The following is a 24,179-nucleotide window of genomic DNA, read 5'->3' on the forward strand; positions in this document are numbered from 1 at the left end:
GTTGCTTATTTCAAGGCCATAGGGCCATCTGAAAGTGCTGAGCCTGCTGTATTTTCTTCCACCCCTCCTTTGGACAATTAGAGGGGGGGGTCATTTTCTGTTATGAGAAACAGATTTATATTAAGCAGGGGAGATGATTTCTGAATAGCAATAGCACTTAGACTTATATACCACTTTACAGTGCTTTACAGCCCTCTCTAAGAGGTTTACAGAGTCAGCATATTGCCCCCAACAATCTGGGTCCTCATTTTACCCACCTCAGAAGGATGGAAGGCTGAGTCAACCTTGAGCCTGGTGAGATTTGAACTGCCAAATTGCAGGCAGCCGGCAATCAGCAGAAGTAGCCTGCAGTACTGCACTCTTAACCATTGTGCCATCGTGAAGGTACAGATTTTTTCTTTCAGTGTTTGAAAAAAGACCAATGTTAAGTGGGCCAGGCTAAAGTGGGGAAGAATTTTTGCAAAATTCAGTGGGCAGTATGCAAAAATTTATGGCATGGCAGGTGTATGACAATGCTTTAGTTATGTTGGATGTAAAAGTTTATTTTCTCATCATCTCTTGATTCCTGGTCAATCTTGAAAAAAGAAGGAGGAGCCAAAAGAACCCAGGGTCTATTGACACTATAATCTAGAATGAAGGCTAAAATGAGCATAGGTTAATTTATTGTGCATCTGAGAACTGTAGACATTCTAACAAGCCATGTTCAACGGTGAACTGAACACTGCTGCTTTATATTCATACATAACATGCTCACTCCTAGACTACAGGTTGTTCTCAACTTACAACCATTCATTTAGTGACTGTTTGACTTACAACTATTGCAACATTCCCATGGTCATGTGATCAAAATTCGGATGTGTGGCAGCTGGCATGTATTTATGATAGTTGTAGTGTCCCAGAGTTATGTGATCAACTTTTGTGACCTTTTGTGACAAGCAAAGTCAACGGGAAAGCAAAATTCACTTAACAACTGCAGTTATTCACATAACAACTGTGGCACGAAAGGTGGTAAAATGGGGCAAAACTCATTTAATGACTATCTTGCTTAGCAACAGACATTTTGGGCTCAGTTGTGTGTGTGAGAACTACCTGTATTGGTATATTTTATTTATTTATTTATTTATTTATTTATTTATTTATTTATTTATTTATTTATTAGTCATATTTCTACGCCGCCCACTCTCCGAGGACTCTGGGCGGCTTATACCAAAGACAGTATACTAAATAGCATATTGCCCCCAACAATCTGGGTCCTCATTTTACCCACCTCGGAAGGATGGAAGGCTGAGTCAACCTTGAGCTGGTGAGATTTGATCCGCTGATCTGCTGAACTAGCAGTCAGCTGAAGTAGCTGCAGTACTGCACTCTAACCACTGCGCCACCTCGGCTCATTATATATTTCTCATATAATAATATGATTATTATATGAGAAATATATACAGTAAATATAACAACTATAAATCATTGTATGTTTTAGTCATTCTGTGGGATTGGTTGGGTATTTTTAGGGCGATAGTTCAAACAAGGGTTCCCATGTATGTTCCTTTCTGGGCAGCGATACCACTAATTAATTTAGAATTTACTGATCTAATGCGGATGGAAGGCTAATTTCAATAGACATTCAAACTAGTTTCTTTGAAATAAAAATAATAAAACTATGATCCTACCCAATTGCTCACTCACTGTTGATAAAATGCTTTTAAAAATAAGAAAGCAAAAACAATGACCAGGGGTTCTGACATGCCTGTTTATCCAAATATTAATTTTGGTCTTGGAAACTGCTGTTCCCATCGCTTTGTCACCTTGCAGTTAAATGGCCTTTAGATCCCAGTTCTAACCTTTGCTATGCCACTCTGTCAAGAGACTTACCTAGTTAGAATGGAAATAAAATTCTAAATACAGTAGCTATGAATGTATACCATCAGACAATGAACATGAGGCAGAGGTGGTGGTACCTTGATTACTTTGAAGCTTAAATAGCTTTTGTGGAGCATAATAACTTTATATTCATCTGTTCCTTCTTCTACCACATGCCTAAAAGTAAGGAGCTCTTCTTTGTTTGAGAGGATGGCACTGCGCCAAGCAGGATCTCCTTCATGACAAATCACAACTTTCTCTTCAAAGGACTGAATTGCATCATAAAGAATAGCAGGATCCTCATATTCATCTGGACAAGTGAATTGGTCCTGGCATTAAAGGAAAGGCACGGTTACAATCAGAAACATGTATGAAGAGATTAAAGGTTTTAGGTTTAAAAACTTCACTGGAATTGCAGACCACACGGCATTTGTGCAGAGATGTAGCAAAAAGCCACAATGAAGGTGTGTAGCAGTTTTGGCTTGCTCCACTGGTATAATCCCATCATTAGCACATCATTTGGTTTTAATTATTTTTTATACCATCACCCTGTGCTGGTTGGTGACAATAGACACCCAGAAGAGAAAGATGAGAAATTCGATGAAATGTCTGAAATTATCTGGCTTTAAGAATGCATTTTTATTCATTTACTACCTGTGGTTGGTATGTCTATTCAACGGTTGAATAAATGAGGGTCGAGTTTTACTACAGGTAAAATGATGAAGTGACTAAAATACACCCTAAAATCTACATTTCTAATAATTAATTGTTTGATTTATATAACTGCATTTCTTAGAAGAAATTCACAGCAACACATTTAATGCTTCATCTGAATTTAACTGGCCAACATGTAAGCATTCTGGTTGCCCTTGTTATGCCTACCACATTATCAGCATAATAAAGTTTGTATAACGTACAAGAAGTTATTTGCTGCAGAAAAGGGGAAAACTCACTTGATGTAGTTTCAAGGACATTCTAATTGCAGGAGCAACAACTTGATGCAAGAGGTCCATATCTGCAAATACCCATTCATCTCTTGATGTAATTCGAAAGTCTCCTTTGAACAAGGCATGGAGGCCATGGAGGAAGGAGTCTAAGCTGTAAACAATCATATTAATTACTCACAGATTCAGTTTCCATTACAGCTGTTGAAAATAAGATCTCTTTCATAGTAGTTGTGACGGAACTCTCTGAGCCTGAGAAAGAAAATGGATGTTTCCAAAATATTGCAGAACAAGAACAGATGGGCGTTTTTTTGTGGAATCAAATAACCAATTAGTAGCTTACCCATTAAACCAAGACTCGAAAAGAGGATCAAAGGCAATTGGGAGGCACTGCTTTAATATGCTTACTGATAAATGAGCGCCAAGTACACATATCCAATTTGTAAGATTCTATAACCAAAACTTTATTTTTTTTCTTTGCAATCTTCCTGCCTACTCAGACTCCGTGGGAATGTTGGGTTTTGTTTTTTTGTTTTTTTTGGTTGTGATCTGCTGTAAACGTTTTAATGTAGTTGCAACTGTAGACTTAGTGTTTGCATTAGATCATGAGCTTTTGGAAATACTGTGGATGAAATGGCTACACAAAGAAATGATAGAATTTAAAAAAAAAAGATTATGACTTTTCCCCCATTTTGAAGGGCTCCTTCTTAAAGGAAGATAAATGGCTTTTCGAAATTTTTTATCCCAGATGATTTTTCAAAACTTGATAAGGAAATAGGAGAAATTATCCAACATGTTTCAAAGAAGGGATACTGCATTAGTGATAAATGGAATAACTTCTTCTCTTGGGATTTAATTAAATCCTGTTGGGGCATTTATTTACTTTCTTCCTTTATTTTATTTTTTTTACAAATAAATCAAGGCGGAGAACATATCCAACACACCTTCTTCCTTCTATTTTCACCACAACAACTTTGTGATGTAAACTGGACTGAAAGAAAATAAGTGGCCCAAGGTCACCCATGTGGCTTTCATAGCTAAGGCAGGACTTGAACTCATGGTCTTTTGCTTTCTAACATGGTGCCTTAATCACTAGACCAAACTGACTAAGGATTGATAACTACAAATCCCTCTTTTGAAGATATAATGCTAGGCTCTCCGATTTGCACTGAAGAAGTTCAAGAGAACTTAATGCAGATTTTCTATTAATTGTTGGATACACCGCACAATTTAAAAGACAATGTTTGCCATCTTCTGACATTTACAGTGACAGGTAAATCAAACATTATTTGCATACATTCCATAAGAATATTGCCAGCATGTCTTGCCTTTAAACTCTTTTCCTAAACTGATTAGACATAATTCATGTGTAAATGAATGCAAATTACTAGCTCACATATATAATATAAACTTCTCTTCTGATGTAATATACAACTTAGCATTTCTCCCTAAACATTCATTTTGCCCTATAATGATAATGGTTTCCTAATGACTGTCAACAGTATAGATATCTTATTTAGTAGAAATTGATGTGTAATATCAACACTTTGTCTACTTAATTCCCAAATAATGTAAATGAGACTGATATATATATAACTATGGTTTTCTGTGAAAAACAAACACATTATGAACCACTTCCTCTCAAAACAAAGCAAGTGAGTGATGGTCCAATGTGGGCAGCACAATAGGGAAAAGGCAGCAATTTTGCATATACTTACTAGGCAGTAAGTTTCATTTGGCCTAATTCTTTTTAAGTGTTTTTAATTGTTTTTGTTTATCGTTTTAATTAATGGGGCCAAATTTATATATATATTTTAACTGTATTTTAATATTTGTATTTGATGTTTTTATTTGGCTGTTCACCGCCCTGAGTCCTCAGGGAGAAGGGCGGTATACAAATTCAAAATAAACTAAACTAAACTAAATTAAAAAGAATGAGGTATTTTTTTCAAGAATAGACAGGTTCTATACAAAATACAATAGTGACTACAATCACTATTGATAAATGGTTATTAGAATAGATGTTCAAGAGCACAGGGGACATGAAATAAAGAATTTTGATTGTCTGGACGTTAGCAGGGGTGGACTTCAAAAATTTTAGCAAAGGATTCTCTGTCCAGTTGCTGGTGGACATGGCCTAGTCAGTCTCCTGCACCATGGCAGGGAGAGGCGTTTCTGCCCTCCCCAGGCTCCGGAGGCCTTCCCAAACTTCCGGTAGGCCCATTTTTCGCCCTCCCTGAGCTTCTGCGCGTGGCCTGCACTTACCTGCATCCAAAACAGGCCGTATGGGGATTCCTGGGAGGGGAGAGGCAGACTAGGCAGGGCCAGCCAGGAGTGGGATTTGGGGGTTCTTTGAACTGCACAGAATCTTAGCTAGAGGTTTTCCCGAACCCCTGCGAACCCCCACCAACCCACCCCTGGATGTTAGCATGATTAAAGCATGGCTACTTCAGCATCTGAATTGTACATTTCTAATGATTTAATATTATGATTATTTAAATAAAAAACATTTTGTGAACATCTATGCAGCATTTTAAGAAGTATCGAGCTAACTGTTAGAGATGTGGGACTCAAAAAGAGACCTTGGTTCATATAATGTGTTCATATGCTATGATGGCTCTAATACAAGGGTATCAAACTGGCGGCCCATTGGCCAGATGCATCACATGCAGGCCACGCCCACCCCAGCTCTGCAAAGGGAAAAACTGTCATGATACATCATGTGACGACTATGTGATGTGGTGAGTTTGACACCCGTGCTCTACCTGGTATTGGTAGCACATATTTCAGAGATATACAGTATATGGAGAGTGTAACCCACAGAAATTATGCATTAATACAATTCGTTTGTTGTCACCAGAATTACTTTAATACCACAAGAATCTTGGTTATATCCACATATCTTCAGCTGCATCAATTCACCTAGAGACTTTGGTTTCATTCAAAAAGGTTTTTATATCGATAATAAAAGGTAAGGGTAAATTCAGAAATTCAAGAATTCATTGTGTTACGTACTCCTGTGGTACTAGTACAGAATTATTCAAGATGTACATATTCATCTGAAAAAGCTGCCAAGTTACTGATTTCAAAATCAGTTTTTCTTCTTGCACTTCTTCCTTTACGATAAATGGAAAAACAAATCATTTGGATGAGCGAACACTTTTCTGCGCCATTAGCAAGCTATTACTGCCTTAAGCATTGTCACACAACAAAATTACCTGATGGCCATATTGTGTGATGCTGTTCCCAGGGCTCTTCTACCAAGAATGCACAATGCAAAGGAAAGGGTTACTAAAGGAGAATCTTCATCACACTCTACAGGCTGCAAAACATGTAATATTTGTATTTAGTGGCACACCAAAATCTCACTAATATTGCATCAATCCATTATCATATAGTTATTAGCCTTTCAAGGTAGGATAGGTCAGGAAACAGTTTCCACAAGTTTGCCTCAAATGCCACTTTACTGAGCTAGGCTGTAATAAGAGTCCTGAAAATCTGTATTTTCTTTTCCCTCCTTCTTATGCCCCAGTAAATGAAGGTAGATTCAGTCTGGCCGCTTTCTCATGCTTTTATTTCCTGGATTTGCTGTGGCTCTTGACAGACGTAAACTTCCCTAGAAACTGTACCATTGTAATTTCTGAGAAAAGGATCCTTCAATTTTACAACTTAACAATTTTACAACTTAACATAATGTTTAATTAGTAGTGGTTAATAGTAGGTAACTTACTTGGCATATTTTATTTATTCTAATTTTTTTTTAAAAAAAAGACCACATGAGTTTGACTACCAGCATCTTCTTTGTTTCTTTTTGTCCAAACTTGTTGGAGGCACATTATTTTCTTTCCTTGCTCCAAAAACCATTTTGGAGGACATGTTTAATAACTGACAAATCAAATATATAACCATAAGGTCTGCAACAGCTGTCTTCCAAATGTTTGAAAATTCAACTTTCATTAGCACTATCAATCACAAGGCACTGCTAGGAGTTTTTTTTAGTCAGAAACATCTGGAGGACACCAGGTTGCCTACTTTGAACACAAAATAATTTCTCCATGCCATACTCTCTTCCCATTTTCCCCAATTTGTTCTCTTTCAACCTTAGCTTTCAAGGAGCTTTTAAAAGTCACACTCTTATAAGCTTTTCCAACTTGGAGTTCTCCAGATGTGTTGACCTACAGAGTCCATAACCCTCGTCTGAATTTTGATCACATGACCATAGAAATGTTGCAATGGTTGTGTGAAAAAAATTCATAAATAACTTTTTTCAGGGCCATTGTAACTTTGCCTGGTCACTAAATGAATGGACTACCTGTTTCTAAAAATCCCCTTAGCCACTCAACAGTTGCTTTGCAAGTGGGCGGCCATTCCACATAAAATGAAAATAATAATTCAGTAACAGACCACTTTCCTGCAGATGACTGTACCATATTACCTTTATGTAATATCTAATGAGTATCCTTCGCAGGTCAAACACTTGGAGCATGGTAGCTGTGCTGTTGTCAATAATATTGTACCTTTCTAGAATGTACTGAGTCCATGTTATTTCCCAAGTCAGCCATCCAGTCTTTTTGATTTGGCTGGCTGGGAATTATGGGAAATCTCATTTAATAACATTTTGGAAGCATCAGGTTGGGGAAGGCTGGTTGATTTGTTGGGAAATATTTAGCATATTAGGAAATTTATGGTAGTGATTTGGGACTAAATGTGATAAACTTCCTTTAAACAAAGAAAAGAACACCATATTGTAAATTTGTTAATAAGAACCACTGCAAATATCTACAAGGTAGGTATATAAACGTGATAAATAAATGCTCACCTCCACTCTTTTCCCAGCGCAGAACTGAATCCAATCTAAGTAAATACTACAGAAACTTGCTCTGGTGATTCCTTGAAGGCAAGGGACGTAATCGTCATCAATGTTAATGCTGAACATGGCAAGATCGCGCTCGATATAATGCCATTTGGAGAATGGCTGCAGTGTCTTCTGGAATGATTCATCTCTTAGCCAGGACAGGATTTTGGGGGAGCTTGCAGTGAAATATATAATGCTCTGTAAATGAAAACAGAAATGTGGTTTACTTTAGTAACACATTGAACTAGGAGATGTTCAATTATTTCAGACATTAGAGAAATGCCTCCGTGGAGGATAAAGTAAACCCTGTATCATATTGTACCACTACTTTATCCTTTCTTCTGTTATTTTTTTATACTCCTAGGTTTTTTCAGGAATACATGCTTATAGTTCAGAAGAACAGGAGGGATGATTCAACAGTGCGTAATAATAATAATAATAATAAAGAAAACTGCAAGAAAGACAACATTAAGACATTGGAAAGGATTAATGATGCAAGTGTTGTTATACCTGCTTAAGATTTATGAATATCATCCTTCCAGTTTTATATTTAAATTTGCATTTAAACGTGGAGAAAGGGACCTATTCAGTGCAAAAGGCAGAGTTTTAATTTTTTTAGCCTTTAGAAAGAGATAAGCATGCTATGCCTTTTAAGGAGATTTATGCTGACACAACACAAATGTGGGGGAGGGGGAACCACCTTTTTTTGAAAAGCAGCCTTGTGAGCTCTCTCTCTCTCTCTCTCTTTCTCTCTCTCTCTTGAAAAAGGAATGAATTGACAAGTAAATGTGAAGGCAGGGTTTAAATAATCTCCAGTAGCCATGCCGTAAATTATTTCAAATATATGCAGAAAGGCTACAGGAACTGACCCACTTTCATAAGAAGGGAGCAGGATTCTTTTAAAGTTGATAAACAGCCCCTCACTCAAATCTGATTGTCAACCATACGGAAAGTAAAAAAGAAGAATGTTGAAAAGAGGAAGGCTGAGATATATGTCTGATGTGAATATAAATATATGAGTGTTGCAAAAGCCACCATGAAAGAAATAAAACACACTGTACGCTGTATATACAGCATATTTTATTTCTTTCATTGTGGTTTTTGCATTGTGCAGGTAGTCCTCGACTTATGACCAGAACTGAATCCACAATTTCTGTGGCTAAGCAAGACGGTTGTTAAGTAAGTTTTGTTCCATTTTATGACTTTTCTTCCTACAATTATTAAACGAATCCCTGCAGTTGTTAAATTAGTAACACAACTGTTAAGTGAATCTGGCTTCCCCATTGACTTTGTTAGGGTCATGTGATTACAATAGGTGATCACATGACCCTAGGACACTGCAACCGTCATAAATACAAGCCAGTTGCCAAGTGTCTGAATTTTGATCACGTGACCATAGAAATGTGGCAATGGTTGTGTGAAAAAAATTCAAAAATCGCTTTTTTCAGGGCCGTTGTAACTTTGCAGTCACTAAACGAGTGGTTGTAAGCCAAGGACTACCTGTTTCTAAAAATCCCCTTAGCCACTCAAGAGTTGCTTTGCAAGTGGGTGGCCATTCCACATAAAATGAAAATAATAATTCAGTAACAGACCGCTTTCCTGCAGATGACTGTACTATATTACCTTTATGTAATATCTAATGAGTATCCTTCGCAGGTCAAACACTTGGAGCATGGTAGCTGCGCTGTTGTCAATAATATTGTACCCTTCTAGAATGTACTGAGTCCGTGTTATTTCCCAAGTCAGCCATCGAAGGTTGAAAGCTGCGTTGCATGAGAGCAAGTGAGGGAAGTGGCCTGGTTTACAGCAGCAGCAATTTTCATTGTCCTCATCTCCTTCTGTTATAGCCTCCACTTCCCTTTGCTGGCAGTAAGTCCCTTGGAAATGAAACACAGGATAATCACAATTGCAGTAACTCAATGCAAATTGAGCTGAGCTCAGTGCAAATAAGCTCTTCATAGAAAACTGCTGGCCCTCCTTTAAATAGTTAATACATAGCAATTAAACCAACCAAAGGGACAGCTATGACAATAAATAAAATGGACTGATTATTCTGTGCTGAACAGAAACTGCTAAGGAACAGACTGTTTATTTCCCCTTACTAAGTAAATCATGTCAGATTCTATGCCATGGCCTAAAATTAAATAAAGTAACAATAACTTGCAAATACTTTGCCTTAAATGTAGAAAGATGGATATGCAGTTCAGATGTCCATGCCAAGTCTTAGCTTTCTAAATGACTTAATCATAAACTCAGAGTACCCTTTCTGGTTTTATATCCTAGCTATGCCTGTTCAACAGCCAGGCCATAACAATTTAAGAAAGTTTTGTACGGAAGGTTTTATTTGTTAGTTCTGATAAAATCCAGTCTTTTCAAACCAGCTTGGATCTAAGGGATCTGAGAAAGTAGGTGGATAGATGAACAATCCTAAATTTGAATTTCATTAACCCCAAATCCAAAACAGTCAGTCCTATGATATATCTCTTATAATACATTTATAAAAGCACAGGTATTGGCTTGAATAACAAATTGGTTTACTAGTGCTGACTAAACCTCAGTCTGCTATGTCAAATCCACACAAACAGCAGGGAATATTTGTGTAATAGTTATACTGTACAGCATTCATATAACATTTAAACATCAAAGTTCCTAAAAATTAGAAGGAAACAACATCACTTCATGACTTAAAATAAATATCACAAGGAGGGGGGGAGGGAGGGAGGGAGGGAGGGAGAGAGAGAGAGAGAGAGAGAGAGAGAGAGAGAGAGAGAGAGAGAGAGAGAGCTTTATTTGTTCTTGTTTATTGATTGATAATATCACCAGAAGACTCCTCAGTAGAGTTTCTTCTCCCTGACCACTATAAAGATGACTATATATTTCATTTTTGAGTAATAATGAAAATCAAAATATGCATAACTTAGAGCTATGCAAATGTAAACACCTACTATTCAGCTCACACATCGTGAAACATATTGATAACATATTAATCATCATAAATATTTAGACTCTGTTACTGCATAAGTGTGTCATTTTATGTCTCTTGTTACAGAGATAAGAAAACTCTAATAACCCTGAAGGTACGTTCACATATAACAAAGCTAATTCCAGATTATCCATTATAGATTTCACTAGAAGAAAAAAAAGCAAAGCAAAGAACCAGGAAACAAGAGCTATTAATAATGAAGGCTGAATACACTGAATACACTGTTCCTTGGGAATGCACGAAATACTATTGAGTTCAGTGGGATTAACATCTAAAATAAATATAGAAAAGTCAGGAGTGCAAGTTTATTTCATATTACATAGTATCTAATGGGTCACCAGGTCACTATTACGTTTAACCCCAGTGGAATTAGATATTAATCCCCTGTTTTGCAATAAACCAGGTATAATATGAGACATGAAAACTATTTTGGCCCTGGAAAGAATGGCTCCGGCTGTCACTTTTTGGCAGTATTTGTTACACAAACTCCTTGTGTTGAACAATCTGAAATGATTTAGCAGCTACCCAAATTTCATGCTAACTTTCAGATCCACAAAGAGCATGCAATGAATGAATTTTCTGCTTTTTCATGAGCTTAGCTTTAAGCTAAGGAGAGGGCTTACCTCGAAATTCTAGCCCTCTGAGCTGGAATGTGACAAGACCATTTCCAATTTCTATCAAGTGAACAAAAGCATTTAAGTAATCAGATGCCAAAATAAAGCAGTCCCCGGAACTGTAGTTTCCCCAGCGTCCAAGAATCAAATCTCCACAAAGGGTCTCCTGCAGAGATCTTGTTAGGTGCTCATAAAAGATGGAGTTAAGGTTATCATCATTTCCTAAAATCACAGGAACACAAAGAACATAAAAGGGATGAAAAAAAGTACCAGCCACAAATCTTTTGAGAAGAATCCTATTTTCTTACTGCTTGCTTAATAGCCAGTTTCTTTCTGGAGACTACAATGGGAATTTTGAGAGAAGTTATGTCAAAAATTACTACATTTTACCTTATTCCTTTTTACCACATGTATCAGGAACTACTCGTACTGTCATTGTAAGGTATTTCTTAGATACTAAAGTAGGCTAATAAAAGTCTGAAGGCAGTGAAGCATTTCCCACAACCAACAGATCAGATCTTATAAACAGCTGGGATCATCTACCAAGTAGTTTTTACACCTTATTCTGTTTGTAGAAATAGCTGAAGACAAGTGTCACTAATAAATATTAGGAGTCTTTTTGGTGATTTATTTCAGTTCTTGAATATTGTGATTCCATCAAGCAACCAAAAGGCTTAACTGAATCAAGAAGTGATGTATTTACTATATGCTGTTGTTGGGTGCACAATAAGGGATTGTGTATGTAAAGCACCGCTTTACAGGAAAATCTACAGGGACACTCAATCTTGCCTGCAAATGTACTTATTTGCTCCTTCTCCCTTCCACAATGTAAATTACGTGGCCTATAACAAAGCGAGTGGAGAAAACTGGAGTCTTGAATTGTACCCATTAGATTTCATTAAGCAGCTGTAGCTTCCAGATTCTGCCTCTAACTGCCTCATTTAAGCCTGACAACGAAGAATACTTGACCATGATTTAATTCTGTGAAAAGTTAATAAATACATAGTACAGCTCATGCAACTACACTGTGGCTTAAGCAACCGGGCAACAAATGCTTCTGTTATGAGACAATGGATTAAGCTTTTTAGTTTCTTTCCTTCCAGATAAGCAGTCAAGGGCATCCCTGCATTAATAAGCTAATTAAAACCTGAGGAAAAACAACCACGTTTTGGAATTCAAATGGGGACTATGTAACAGTTTCATTGGGACAAACGAAAATCACAGAACAATGCCTTATATTTCTGATCTTCTTACACTTGAAATTAAAAGGGGGGAAAAAAGCCAATTGAAATGGAAAGGAAAAGGTAAAAGCAGCTATTGTTAAATGGTAACACAAAATGTAATACTGTAGAGAAAGCTAAGAGCATTTAGTAAAAGTATTTGGTGTTGGTATAATTTCTAGTGAATTTTTATGAAGATACTGGTCTCATCTATAAATCTATAATGGCAACAATGGATTTTATAATGTTACATAAAGTATTCAAATGGGATATACAAACAGTCAGCACGCCACTTGGTTTTATTATTAATTCAATGGGCAAGAGAGTTAGAGCAGAAAAATGTTAAAGGCATACATATTGCCCTTAACTAAAATGTTAAAGCCATAGAGGTACCAGGCACAAAGGGGGTGGGTCAAACTACCGTGTTTCTCCAAAAAGAAGGCCGGGTCTTATTTTCTTTTAACACCCCCACACACAAAAAAATGGCTAGGCCTTCTTTTAGGAGGGTTCTAATTATTGACTCACCTCGCGGCGGCACCGACAGCCCTGCCCAGCAGAAGCCCACTGCTGGCCCTGCATGCTTGCTGCCACTCACATGCATCGCTCCGGCTTCCATTTCGACTTCAGATGCCTGCCAGAAGGCATTTGCAGCTAATAACAGAGCTCTGGATCTATCCAGAGCTCTGTTATCGGCTGCAGATGCCTTCCGGCAGGCATCTAAGCATGAAACAGAGGCTGGGGCAATGCGTGAGAGTGGTGGCAAGCAGCCGCAGAAGAAGGCGAGGCAGGTGTCGGGTTGTGCGAAGCCTGGTAAGTAGGGCAGCTCCACCCCTCATCCCCACCCTAGCTTATTTTTTACCTGTGTGCCTCACCACACTCCCTGCATCCCAGGGTGGGGTGAGGGTCTTAATTAGGGCTAATTTTGTGGGTGAGGCTTAATTTGATCGCATGCGCTCAAAAACATGATAGAGCTTCTTTTCAAGGTGGGTCATTATTTTGGAGAAACACGGTAGCTGACAGGTAATTTTATTCTGTAATATAAATCCTGGCTTACACCATTTTATACAGGTTGTTTCTGGCTGGACAGAAAATGGTCAACTTTGATTTCTCACATCCAAGGCTAACTCCATCCCATGTCCTTAGCCTGCCCTTCCCTTTTGGATTTTGGGAATTTGCAAGGTTAAGCATTCACAAGTAGTCAGAGTGTCAGCTGCACTGAAAACCAGAACTTAAATATAATGAATTAAATAAAACCAAACCATAGTGAATGAATGATCATTACGTTTAAATGATATAACATGGCATTCCATAGTCAATTGACAATGCTCATGAGTTTGAAACTTCTTGCCTAATTAACTTGGTTCAGCTATCCACAGACCTTGGGATCATGGTAATATAGATGTTAAAAAATGTGCCGTTTTTGTCCAAACTGAATCAAAATGTATTAATAGCAGTTATATTAATTATATCTGCATAACTTCCTTTAATATAGCATCAGTATAGTATATACAGTATGCAATTGCCCTTAATGTAGGCTCTCAGAGTGCTGTTTCAGCAAACACAATTTGTTTGCTTTTTTGATTGTTTGTTTTATAGGGCTTATAGGCTACTCCAATCAAACCAACTCTGAGCAGCATACAACTTTTCAAATATATAAATTGGGATTCAAAACAAACAAGAAATCAAATTTCAAAACCAACCATACATTGTAATCATATATAAAACAAAAAAGCAATGCAAGCACCTTTCAACAGAAAACACAAAAACACACTTTCTACTGTCTTTACAAAAAAAGGTGAGAGAAGAGATGGGCATCCACAGGGCATTTACTTCAAATGAGGAGGGTAGGGAAGGAAAATATACCACAGATCAGCATCTAATTTCATAGGAACAGTAAGTCACATCAGTACATGATGTGTGTTTCTTCAGTATGTTTTGTTTTTCACTATTTACAAGAGTAGCAAAGAGGTGAGACATGTCGAACAAATTTTCCAAAGTTGTATCCTCCAGATGTACAATTTTCAGAATTCTTAGCCAATTTGTCCAACAGGAGATATATTTACCTATTGATCAGGTTTATATCCTGTCTATCATCCAGGAGTTCAAAGTAACTTGTATAGTATTTTCTTCCCCTACTTTGCTCCACAACCACAACTCTGTGAACTGAGAATTGAACCTGCCTAGTGCCACCCAGCAAAAACTGATGGGTGAGTTTGGCCCTCAAGCTGAGCTTGTCCAGTCCTATTCCAGCACCTTAACCTCTGCACCACACTGGCTATTCTCTATTCTGGGAGTTGTAGTCTTACCACCTCTGGAAGACATCAGATTGGAGAAGGCAAACAATGAAGGAAATGAAGAAAAAAAGGTTTATGGCAAGAAACATCTTTATAAGATTCTCAAAAGTCATCCCCAAATTAAGATAATTAATAAAACCTGAAGCAAAAAAGCAAACAGTATCCTGAATTTCTAATAGCATTAAAATAGTATTAAAAAGAGGATAGTCTTCATAACTGTTTATTACGTTTTGTCATTAAAAGCTCCTCCTGCATAGTATAAGCAACTTTGGGAGTATACTTTTGTTTGACGCTGTTCCTTCCCTTCAGGAGTAGGTTCTACTTACCTTTACTACCGGTTCGCATCGTGCCCATGCGTGCAGATCGCCTATGATGACGTCCGGGTCAGTGGGCGGAGCCTCTCGTCAGTTTTACTACCGGTTCTTGCGAACCGGTCTGAATCGGGGGCAACCCACCACTGCTTCCCTTACTTTCAAAATTAAAATGGGCCTATTGGGTGACAACTGCTCTGAAATTATTACACCTCAGAGATAGATTATGTATATATTTATCCCAAATGCTTGAAATCAGCTGATCCCCAGACTTCTGTTAAATGCAGACCATGTATTATCATGGAAACCTTTTGTATATTACTCATAAGCTCTGGTAAATATATTGTCTATAGGTCCACATGTCCCCCTCACCCCAGCAAGACTTCAGCATTAAATAAAATTAATTTACAAATAGCAGAAAATTTGTGTGGTGTTTTTTGAGATTTTAGCCATTTGCTTAAAAAATGGTATTTTGGCATCTGCATTATATCACTCTCTCAGTGGTACACAGGCTTCAGGTTAGGAATGATGGATTCAGAACACCAAAACTCTTTTACACATCTTCTAAATCAAAATATTTTCTCTGCAAAACCATAATATTTCAAAATCTAAAAAAAAAAACATGTTTTCATTTCATTATATTGATGAATACTGTATGTATAAAACACTGATATACTATGTATTTATATTTAAATATAAATATGTACAAAACTATATATTCCATTTTATTTTATTCATACTCATATTACCTTTGTGTCTGACTCATGGAGCTACATTTTCTTTATGCATCAAACTTTGCCATTTACTCAGTATTTATGATTTATATCTTACTTTTTCCCCTGAGGAGCAAAGAGTAGCATGAGTACAACTGTAAATGAATTGGATTCAGCTTCCCTTCCAAAAACAGAACACAGATGTCTTGTGTGAAAAGAACTAGGCACTTCTGTTAACACAATATGTGTGCAATCTTCCATGTAAGTCTTTTATAACATCTCCAGAAGCAAGGAAGCACTAATCTTTCCAAGACATGTGCTCAGCTGGTACAGTTGGAATCTTTTAGCAGCTCTTCTGCAACAGTTTGCAGAACAGCTTTCCTGGAACATCTTCTGCTCATCTATCTCCGAATCCAACTCAATATGTTCAACATGTTGAATAAACAATCTTCACAAAGAAGACATCAAAATAAATTCTGTTTCCTACCTGCATCCTTTTCAATCTGGAGTACCAATCTTGTGTTTGAATGGTCCACTCTTTTTGTGCTGGAAAGAAGATAGATACCTATAGATTATGTTAGCTGGTGAACAGGGAAGTTTTCTCTTTCTACTCTTTATGTATTTGTATATATTTATATATTTTAATCTGGCTCACAATTTAGCTCTCCTTTTTTTATAGGCTAAATGTTCTCTCAAATTGCCAGAGGCCTAAAAAAAACCCAGTTTAATCAAAAGAGTGACCTTCTATGGAGGAACTATAGGGATTAAATTCAGCACCACTGGATGGAACAAAGCTTGGGAAGTGAAAGACTATCATAGATAGTCCTCAATTTACATTCATTTAGTGACCATTCAAAGTTATGACAGCTCTGAAAAAAGTAACCTATAACCATTTTTCATACTTATAAACGTTGCGGCATCCTTGTGGTCACATGATCAAAATTTGGACGCTTGGCAACTGGCATGTACTTATGACAGTTGGAGTGTCTTGGGGTCATGTGATCACCTTTTGCGACCTTTTGACAAGCAAAGTCAGTGGGGAAGCCAGATTCACTTAAGAACCATGTTACTAATTTAACAGTGATTCACTTAACAACTGGGGCAAGAAAGGTAATAAAACAGGGCACAAGGTAACAACTGTTTTGCTTAGCAACAGAAATTACGGGTTCAATTGTGATCGTAAGTCGAGGACTACCTGTATTATCCTCTTACTTACTCATTTTTTAGCCCTTAGTATATTCATTTTAAAAAGTCCTTCTGTTTTCTCTTAATTGCCCTGCTAGTCCAGACTGGCAATACTATAGATATAAATCATATACATACAGTAGGACAGGGGTGTCAAACTCAAGGCCCGCAGGCCGGATCTGGCCCACGGTGTGCTTGGGGCCACCCTGGAAACAGCAAAGGACCGGCCCGCGGTACCTCTGCCAGTGAAAATGGGCTCCCAATCTCCGGCCCACCCAAGCTCTGTTTTCATTGGCAGAGGGTTGCAGGAGGCCCTCCCAGCCAAAAGCAGAAATTGGGAGCCCATTTTCTCTGGCAGAACACTTGGGCCACCACAGGCGCCCCTGACACAAGTGATGTCAAGCTGGCTACGCCCATCCTGGCCACGCCCCCCCAAGGTCAAACACAACCCTGATGCAGTCCTCAATGAAATCAAGTTTGATACCCCTGCACTAGGACATGTAGGATCATTCAGTTCAGTAGCTTCACTTTATCTGTATGACTACTCAGAAAAGATCAAGCCAGAGAGTTGGAGGAAAGAAAGCTAATCACTAGGCAGAAAATTTGAACCATTGTGTATTTTTCAGAAAAAGCTCACCCACTAAAAAGCCAGTTTCAGTTCAAAAATATTAAGAATGCATAAAATACCCACATGGTTGAGCATTTATAATCTTCTCTTAGGAACTCACAGAGATTAGATAGTTCCCGATTCTGCTGGCCTTTCAAAAGATCCTGAAAACATGGTTTTTCCTTCAGGCATGGGGACCAGTAAATGAGGCAGAATTGGCCCACTGGTTGTTTTTGAGTGTTACTGTTAAATGTGGTTAACTCTGCTATGAATTTTATGACTTTTTTGATGGATTTATATACTTTTGTATTGTTTTTAACTGTATTGTTGGTTTGATATGTTTGTAAGACACAGAAAGATACATATGAGATGGGCAGCTGTATAAACTGGAATAAACAAACAGATGTATGATAAGAGCAGAATTTGGGAATGTCTTGGTTCCATGGGGGGAGGAGAGGTATTTACCTCCCAATAAGTATTAATCTTGCTACCTCCAGCCCAAATCAATTTAATGAATCTATTCAGAGCCTGGAGAACCGGAGTTTATAATAAAATACATCACTCCCACTTTCTTATGAAGACAAAGTTAAATCCAAAACACAGTCATAGGATGGTAGCAGAATATAGGGTTTACCATATTTGAGCTGTAAACATCTACACGCCCACTAGATGGTAACAATATGTTTAGAGTTCTTGTAGTTCTCTGCTGCCATCTAGTGGTTCAGATTTTTTTCACCCTAGATATAGTAGCCGTATCATTTCACTGCCTAATAGACATTTAACGTTTGATCACTTGTTTGTCTCTTTGCATCTAAAGACAATATTAATATCACCATTTCAGAAAAAAAAACTTATTAAAGATAAGAAAAATATTTGCTTATACAGAGGGGGATGATGAACTCAATGCTGGTTTAGTGTAACAAGTAGTTTTTAGTTAAGATTTTGGAATTCATATTTTTTTTTCAGCAGATAAACTGAAATCCTCAGGTATAGGTTATAAACAATAAGTTGCACCTGTGTGTGACAAAACTGAAGTATTATCTTTAAAACATTGCAAGGATATTTTAAAAACAGATTTATCAGGAAGAATATTGTGTAACATAGAAGGGAGAAATGCCCAGTACAATTTTATAGTATAAGAGCCAATAACCCGAATCTGGACTTATTTTTATTCTTCTAACTTTGAGCTTTGCTCTAGTTATTTACAAAGACAAAGGCTATTTTAAAATATAAATAGTGGTGTTTACTAATCTAAAACATTGTGAACATTTTGGAGTCATTTAACTCTTTTAAATCTCTTTATTGTTATGGCAGCAACATGTTAAATGCTACAAGGATCTGTCCAACTTTAAACTCTAATACTCAGCATTCCAAACTGAGCTGAATATTCACCCATGGGCTTCCAGCTGTCAGGTATGATCTCTTTTAAAAAATTAACTCCTGGGATGACTGAGCAATTTGGCTTTTCTTCAGTGGCTTCTTACTTTGAATTTTGTTCATACTGCTCAGTCAGGGTGATAATTAGCTCAGTAATTGAATTTCTTCATGAGTGGAGTTATTCTACACAAAACGAGTGCAGGCCCTCTGGAGTTTGTTCAAAGAAGTCCATAGAAATGCTTAACATTTTCCGCAGGGAACCAGCACGTTCTAAAAGACTTCTTTGGATTTTATTATTTTTTTTAAAAAAAAACACATTTTTCTTTAAAACGGTTAGAAAAACAAATGGAAAAGGATTTGCGCACAATATTATTTCATGTTGCATTCCTGTGGTGATGAGGCATCCTTTATTACCTCATTAACGTGAATAACATTCTAATTTCTTAATATGCTTTTATGACATCTTGTTGAAAAGTCAGAAAAGTCAGGGACAGACTTGTCCAATTGTGATTATGAAGAAAGGGAAAGTCAGTTTCCCATGTGCAAAGTTATTATTATTATTATTTAATTTGATTTATATGCCGCCCTTCTCCGGAGACTCAGGGCGGCTTACAGTGCATTAAGCAATAGCCTTCATACTTTTGTATATTTATACAAAGTCAGCTTATTGCCCCCACAAACTGGGTCCTCAATTTACCTACCTTAGAAAGGCTGGAAGGCAAGAGTCAACCTTGAGCCTGGCAAGATTCGAACTTACTTTAACTGCAGACAGCTGGTGTTAAATTACAGTGCCTTGTCTGCAGAGCTATCCAGGCTCTTAAATTGCTTATTAGGATGATCGTATATACTGTGGGGGGACACGGTGGCTCAGTGGCTAAGACACTGAGCTTGTCAATTGAAAGGTTGGCAGTTCAGTGGTTCGAATCCCTAGTGCTGTGTAATGGGGTGAGCTCCTGTTGCCAGCTTCTGCCAACCTAGCAGTTCAAAAGCACGTAAAAAATGCAAGTAGAAAAATAGAGACCATCTTTGGTGGGAAGGTAACAGCGTTCTGTGTGCCTTTGGTGTTTAGTCATGCCAGCCACATGACCAGAGAGACGTCTTCGGACAGCGCTGGCTCTTCAGTTTTAAAACGGAGATGAACACCGCCTCCTAGAGTCAGGAACGACTAGCACATATGAGGGGAACCTTTATCTTTTGTTTTATATGGCTGTACTAAATCAGATGACCACTAGCTGGCAACAAAAAGATCAAGAACACTGTTTCTCAAGCTTGACAACTTTAAGATGTGTGGACTTCAACTCCCAACATGGCTGGCTCGGGGATTCGAGAGCTGAAATGTATTCATCTTAACGTTGCAAAGGTTGAGAAACACTGATCTACAAGACTTTAAACTCTGTGTGACTATCTAAGTGGGCACCCAAATTTATGTATGTGATGGCATATGAGAAAGACCTTGGGAGACTGGGCCAAGAGATGCAACCAAGGGAACAGTCAGGTTAGAGACTATATAGCCTGCAACTGAATACTGGGCAGAGCAAGAGGCTCAAAAGAAACCATCCTTTACTTGAACTGTAAAGGAGACAGGGGAACAGAATTTTTTTCAGACTTGCAAGACTAATGTTGGCTTCACAGGGTAAATCAGATAGGATTTACAACCAGGTTACTGTTGTGGTCCATACGTGGCCTGTGCAGCTAGTAGCTGATTCAGATAGTGAGGAGGCTGGTGTGCTGCGCCAGCAGGCTGTGCAGCTGGCACTCGAGTCAGACAATGAGGAGGCTGGAGAAGATGTGATGCCAGAGGCGGGGATTCAGTCAGGGCCTTTAGAACCTCCAGAAGCTCCCTTAAGTGAAGAGGATGAAGAGGACGAGCCTCTTCTCGATGCACGGGCGCACAGAACTGCCAAAAGGCAGGAGTGGTTCCTCAGAAGGAGGTCTCCTCAAGAGTAAGGCTTGGGGCTAATTGGCCACTCCCTTAGCCTATTTAAGGAGGAACGCCGACTGAAGCAATTTGCAGGGAACAACTTCGTTCACATACCTTCATGTCTTGTCTTGCTTATCTTATCAGCTTCCTGCAAATTGCTTCTGGGCATTCTGCCAACCACAGTAAGCTTTCAGCTATTATTCTTTGAATTCTTGGCAGCTATTAATGCAGTTAATTAACAGCCGTTGTTGTAAAAGACTGATTTATTTATTAAACCAAGGTTTGAACGGACTTTGTGTGTGCTGCATTCTTTGGGGTCCGTAGCTGGGGCAGAACAGTTACTCTTTATTGTAAAGCTACATTGAATCTTTTGCCCTGTCCACTATTCAGTCGTGGGCTATGCTGTCTCTTATCTGACCGTTCCCTTGGCTTATCTCTTGGTCCAGTCTCTCAAGGTCTTTTCCACATACCATCACAAAAGCTGGCAACCCTAATGCTTACTATTTACTTATGTATTCAAGACCATGTTTGTAAAAAAATAAAGTTTGATAATATATGGAATTCTTTGTGCTCTTTTCCTGTCATTTTATTTCTAAATTATAAATGTTCTTTTCCTTTCAAAATCTCTGCTCTTACAAGAGGTACTTTGCTTTTACTTATAGTTTAATTTTTGAAACGTTAAGTCTATCATGCTGCTTTACTTGAATAGATAATCTTCTGGTTCTCCCTCTTCTCTGAATTTGTTGTTTGACCCTTACAATTCATTGAAAGTGTACATGTCTAAGAAAGGGATCAATTGAAAAATGGATCTTGGATCTGTTCCAATTCCTATTCAAAACCATGCTGTTGCCAACTAAATGTATATGCAAAACATATAAATGCAGGCAAAAACGGAAAAGAAAAAAAGGAAACTGGTATAAATTTTAATGGTCAAATTACTGTATTTCTATTTCTGTGGTTCTTAGTATTTTCTTAAAGCTCACTCACAACCCTTCCGCTTATTTACTTTTGTCAACTACAGGCACTAATTCAAAATTAATATACTACTCACCCTGCTTTCCATTGTACATTGTATTTTTTGGCTTTTCTACATTAGATACTTTAGGTCAATCAAAATCAATCTACAGTTATTTATTCTTCAGTTAACATTCAAAATACCCATGCATCACGTAACCAAACCTGACATTTTTTGACATTTTTTATGGCAGTCATTAAGCAAATGCAATGGTTATTAAGCGAAAAACAGTTGTCATTAAGAAAATCAATTTTGAGTGTTTTTTTCTGGAAACTGACAAAAAAGATCACAAATTGTGATCACATATCAGAAATGACTGTAAAGATGAACTGGCTGCTAAGTGCCCCAAATGTGATCATGTGACCACGGGGAGAGGTGTGGCCATTGTAGCTTCAAAAACAGGTCATCCTTAGCTTTTGGGGGTCTGTCACAGGGGTGAAATGTAAAATGTGTTACTACCGGTTCTGTGGGCGGGGGGGGGGGTTGGGGGTAATGTGACTGGGTGGGCGTGGCCAACTTTTTTTTTAAAAAACTTTTCAAAGCATTTTTTCTAATGCTTTGAAAAGCCTCTGGCGATCAGGCAACTCAGCTGGGATCGTCAGAGAGACTTTTTAAAAAATGCTTTGAAAAGCCTCTCTGCCGATTAGGCAACTCAGCTGGGAACGTTAGAGACTTTTCAAAGCATTTTTTACCACCTCTTCGGCCAAGAGGTTGCAGAAAAAAATGCTCTGAAAAGCCTCTGAGCCGCATGATCATCAGAGGCTTTTTTTTTTTTTTACTTTTAAAAGCATTTTTTCGTTGAAAGAGGTTGTAGAAAAAATGTTTTTAAAAGTAAAAATAAAAAAGCTTCTGATGATTGTGCGACTCAGCTGAGCATGGGGGGGGGCAGGGATTTTTGCTACTGGTTCTCCGAACCACCCGCCACCATCGCTACCGGATCGGGCGATCCGGTCCGAACCGGGAGCATTTCACCCCTGGTCTGTCATAACATTGAACGATCGTTAGACAATCAGTCATAAGTTGAGGACTAACTATATATACAGTATCTACATCTATAGCTACTGTATATATTGTGGAATATGGTACCTCTCTGAGGCTGCTTTTTACAATAAATCCCATAATAGGAAAAGAAACCGAGTGAAAGATATGGTGCAGTTTTACAAGTGACAACAAGAAAAGAACAATAGCAATAAAGCAGGCAGCTCATGGCTGAACCTCTTTTATTAAACTAACTGCCAAAGGGGAACAAATGTTAATTTGTTTTTAAAGTCATATGACTCTAGGCTACAGCATTTCTGTTTTCAAAAATAAAGAACAAGTCAAAGAACATGTCAAATAAAAAGAAGAAATTCACAGTCAGGAAAACAAAGGCAGTTTCAGCGTGGCACTGACGTATAGCACAATGTGACTGTGTGCCCGCAGAGGAATGTTGCGGCTTAATGGATACAAATATGCCATGCTGAGAGAAATGTTGCTGTAGCAGTGAGGGATAAGAAAACTGCGACGCTTCAGATCTTACTAAATTACATATCCCATTAGTCCTTATTTTGTTTATGATGACTAAGGTCAATTAGAATTGCAGTCCCAAACCATTTAGAGGACCATATGCTTTTCACTTGAGTACAATCATTCGGTTGGCCAAATTTTATTCTATCTCCATTTCCATGTGAGCAGCATAAGAAATGTTTTATTAACCCATGGAAGTTTCTAATGTGGCAGCATAGGGTAAAATTTGCCTCACACCATGGCTAAATATGCCAGATGTCTAGTGATAAGGGCCTAAAGCAGGGGTGAAATGTTAAAAACGACCGGTTCGGTCGAATCGGTAGTAAATAAAAGCTACCAGTTCGGTCGAACCAGTAGTTAGCTATCGGTTCGGTACTGCACGCGCATGCGCAGTACGTGCCAAAAGGAAGCTTGAGAAGGTAAGTAGAATAGCGAGGGGGGGAATCAACTGTGACACACAGGAAATCCTGCTTTCTAGCAAAGCGAAACCACGCGGCACAGGTGATCGTCAAATCGTAGCTTTTTTAAACTACCGGTTGACCAAACAGGTAGCTAACTACCAGTTCACCCAAACCGGTAGCTTTTTAAACGCATAGTTTGTGTTTGGTGCGTACTGCGCACGCACACACAGCATGCATTTGGTGCACATGCATGCACACAGCACACACTTGGTGTGCAGCACACATGTGCGGCCAGCAAACCGGTAGCAAACCGATTCAGATTTCACCATTGGCCTAAAGATGTGGCTTTGACAGTTGGCTTGGGGCTCCAGTGAGA

General features: G+C 38.2%; 1 protein-coding gene across 1 annotated transcript in view; it reads right to left on the reverse strand.

Annotated features, from left to right (window-relative positions):
- Positions 1-24,179, reverse strand: part of PCNX2 (pecanex 2) — a 100,644-nt gene that overhangs the window by 8,982 nt on the left and 67,483 nt on the right. Inside the window, exons 24-30 of the mRNA XM_060692360.2 lie at positions 16,279-16,337; positions 11,263-11,475; positions 9,280-9,533; positions 7,621-7,854; positions 6,020-6,123; positions 2,811-2,955; positions 1,956-2,186 (exon numbers count right to left, since the gene is read on the reverse strand). Coding sequence (XP_060548343.2) covers positions 1,956-2,186; positions 2,811-2,955; positions 6,020-6,123; positions 7,621-7,854; positions 9,280-9,533; positions 11,263-11,475; positions 16,279-16,337 — 1,240 coding nt within the window. The remainder of the gene's footprint in view (positions 1-1,955; positions 2,187-2,810; positions 2,956-6,019; positions 6,124-7,620; positions 7,855-9,279; positions 9,534-11,262; positions 11,476-16,278; positions 16,338-24,179) is intronic.

The sequence above is a fragment of the Pantherophis guttatus genome, chromosome 1 (genome assembly GCF_059756535.1).
Source record: "Pantherophis guttatus breed Tessera chromosome 1, ASM5975653v1, whole genome shotgun sequence".
Lineage (NCBI taxonomy): Eukaryota > Metazoa > Chordata > Lepidosauria > Squamata > Colubridae > Pantherophis > Pantherophis guttatus.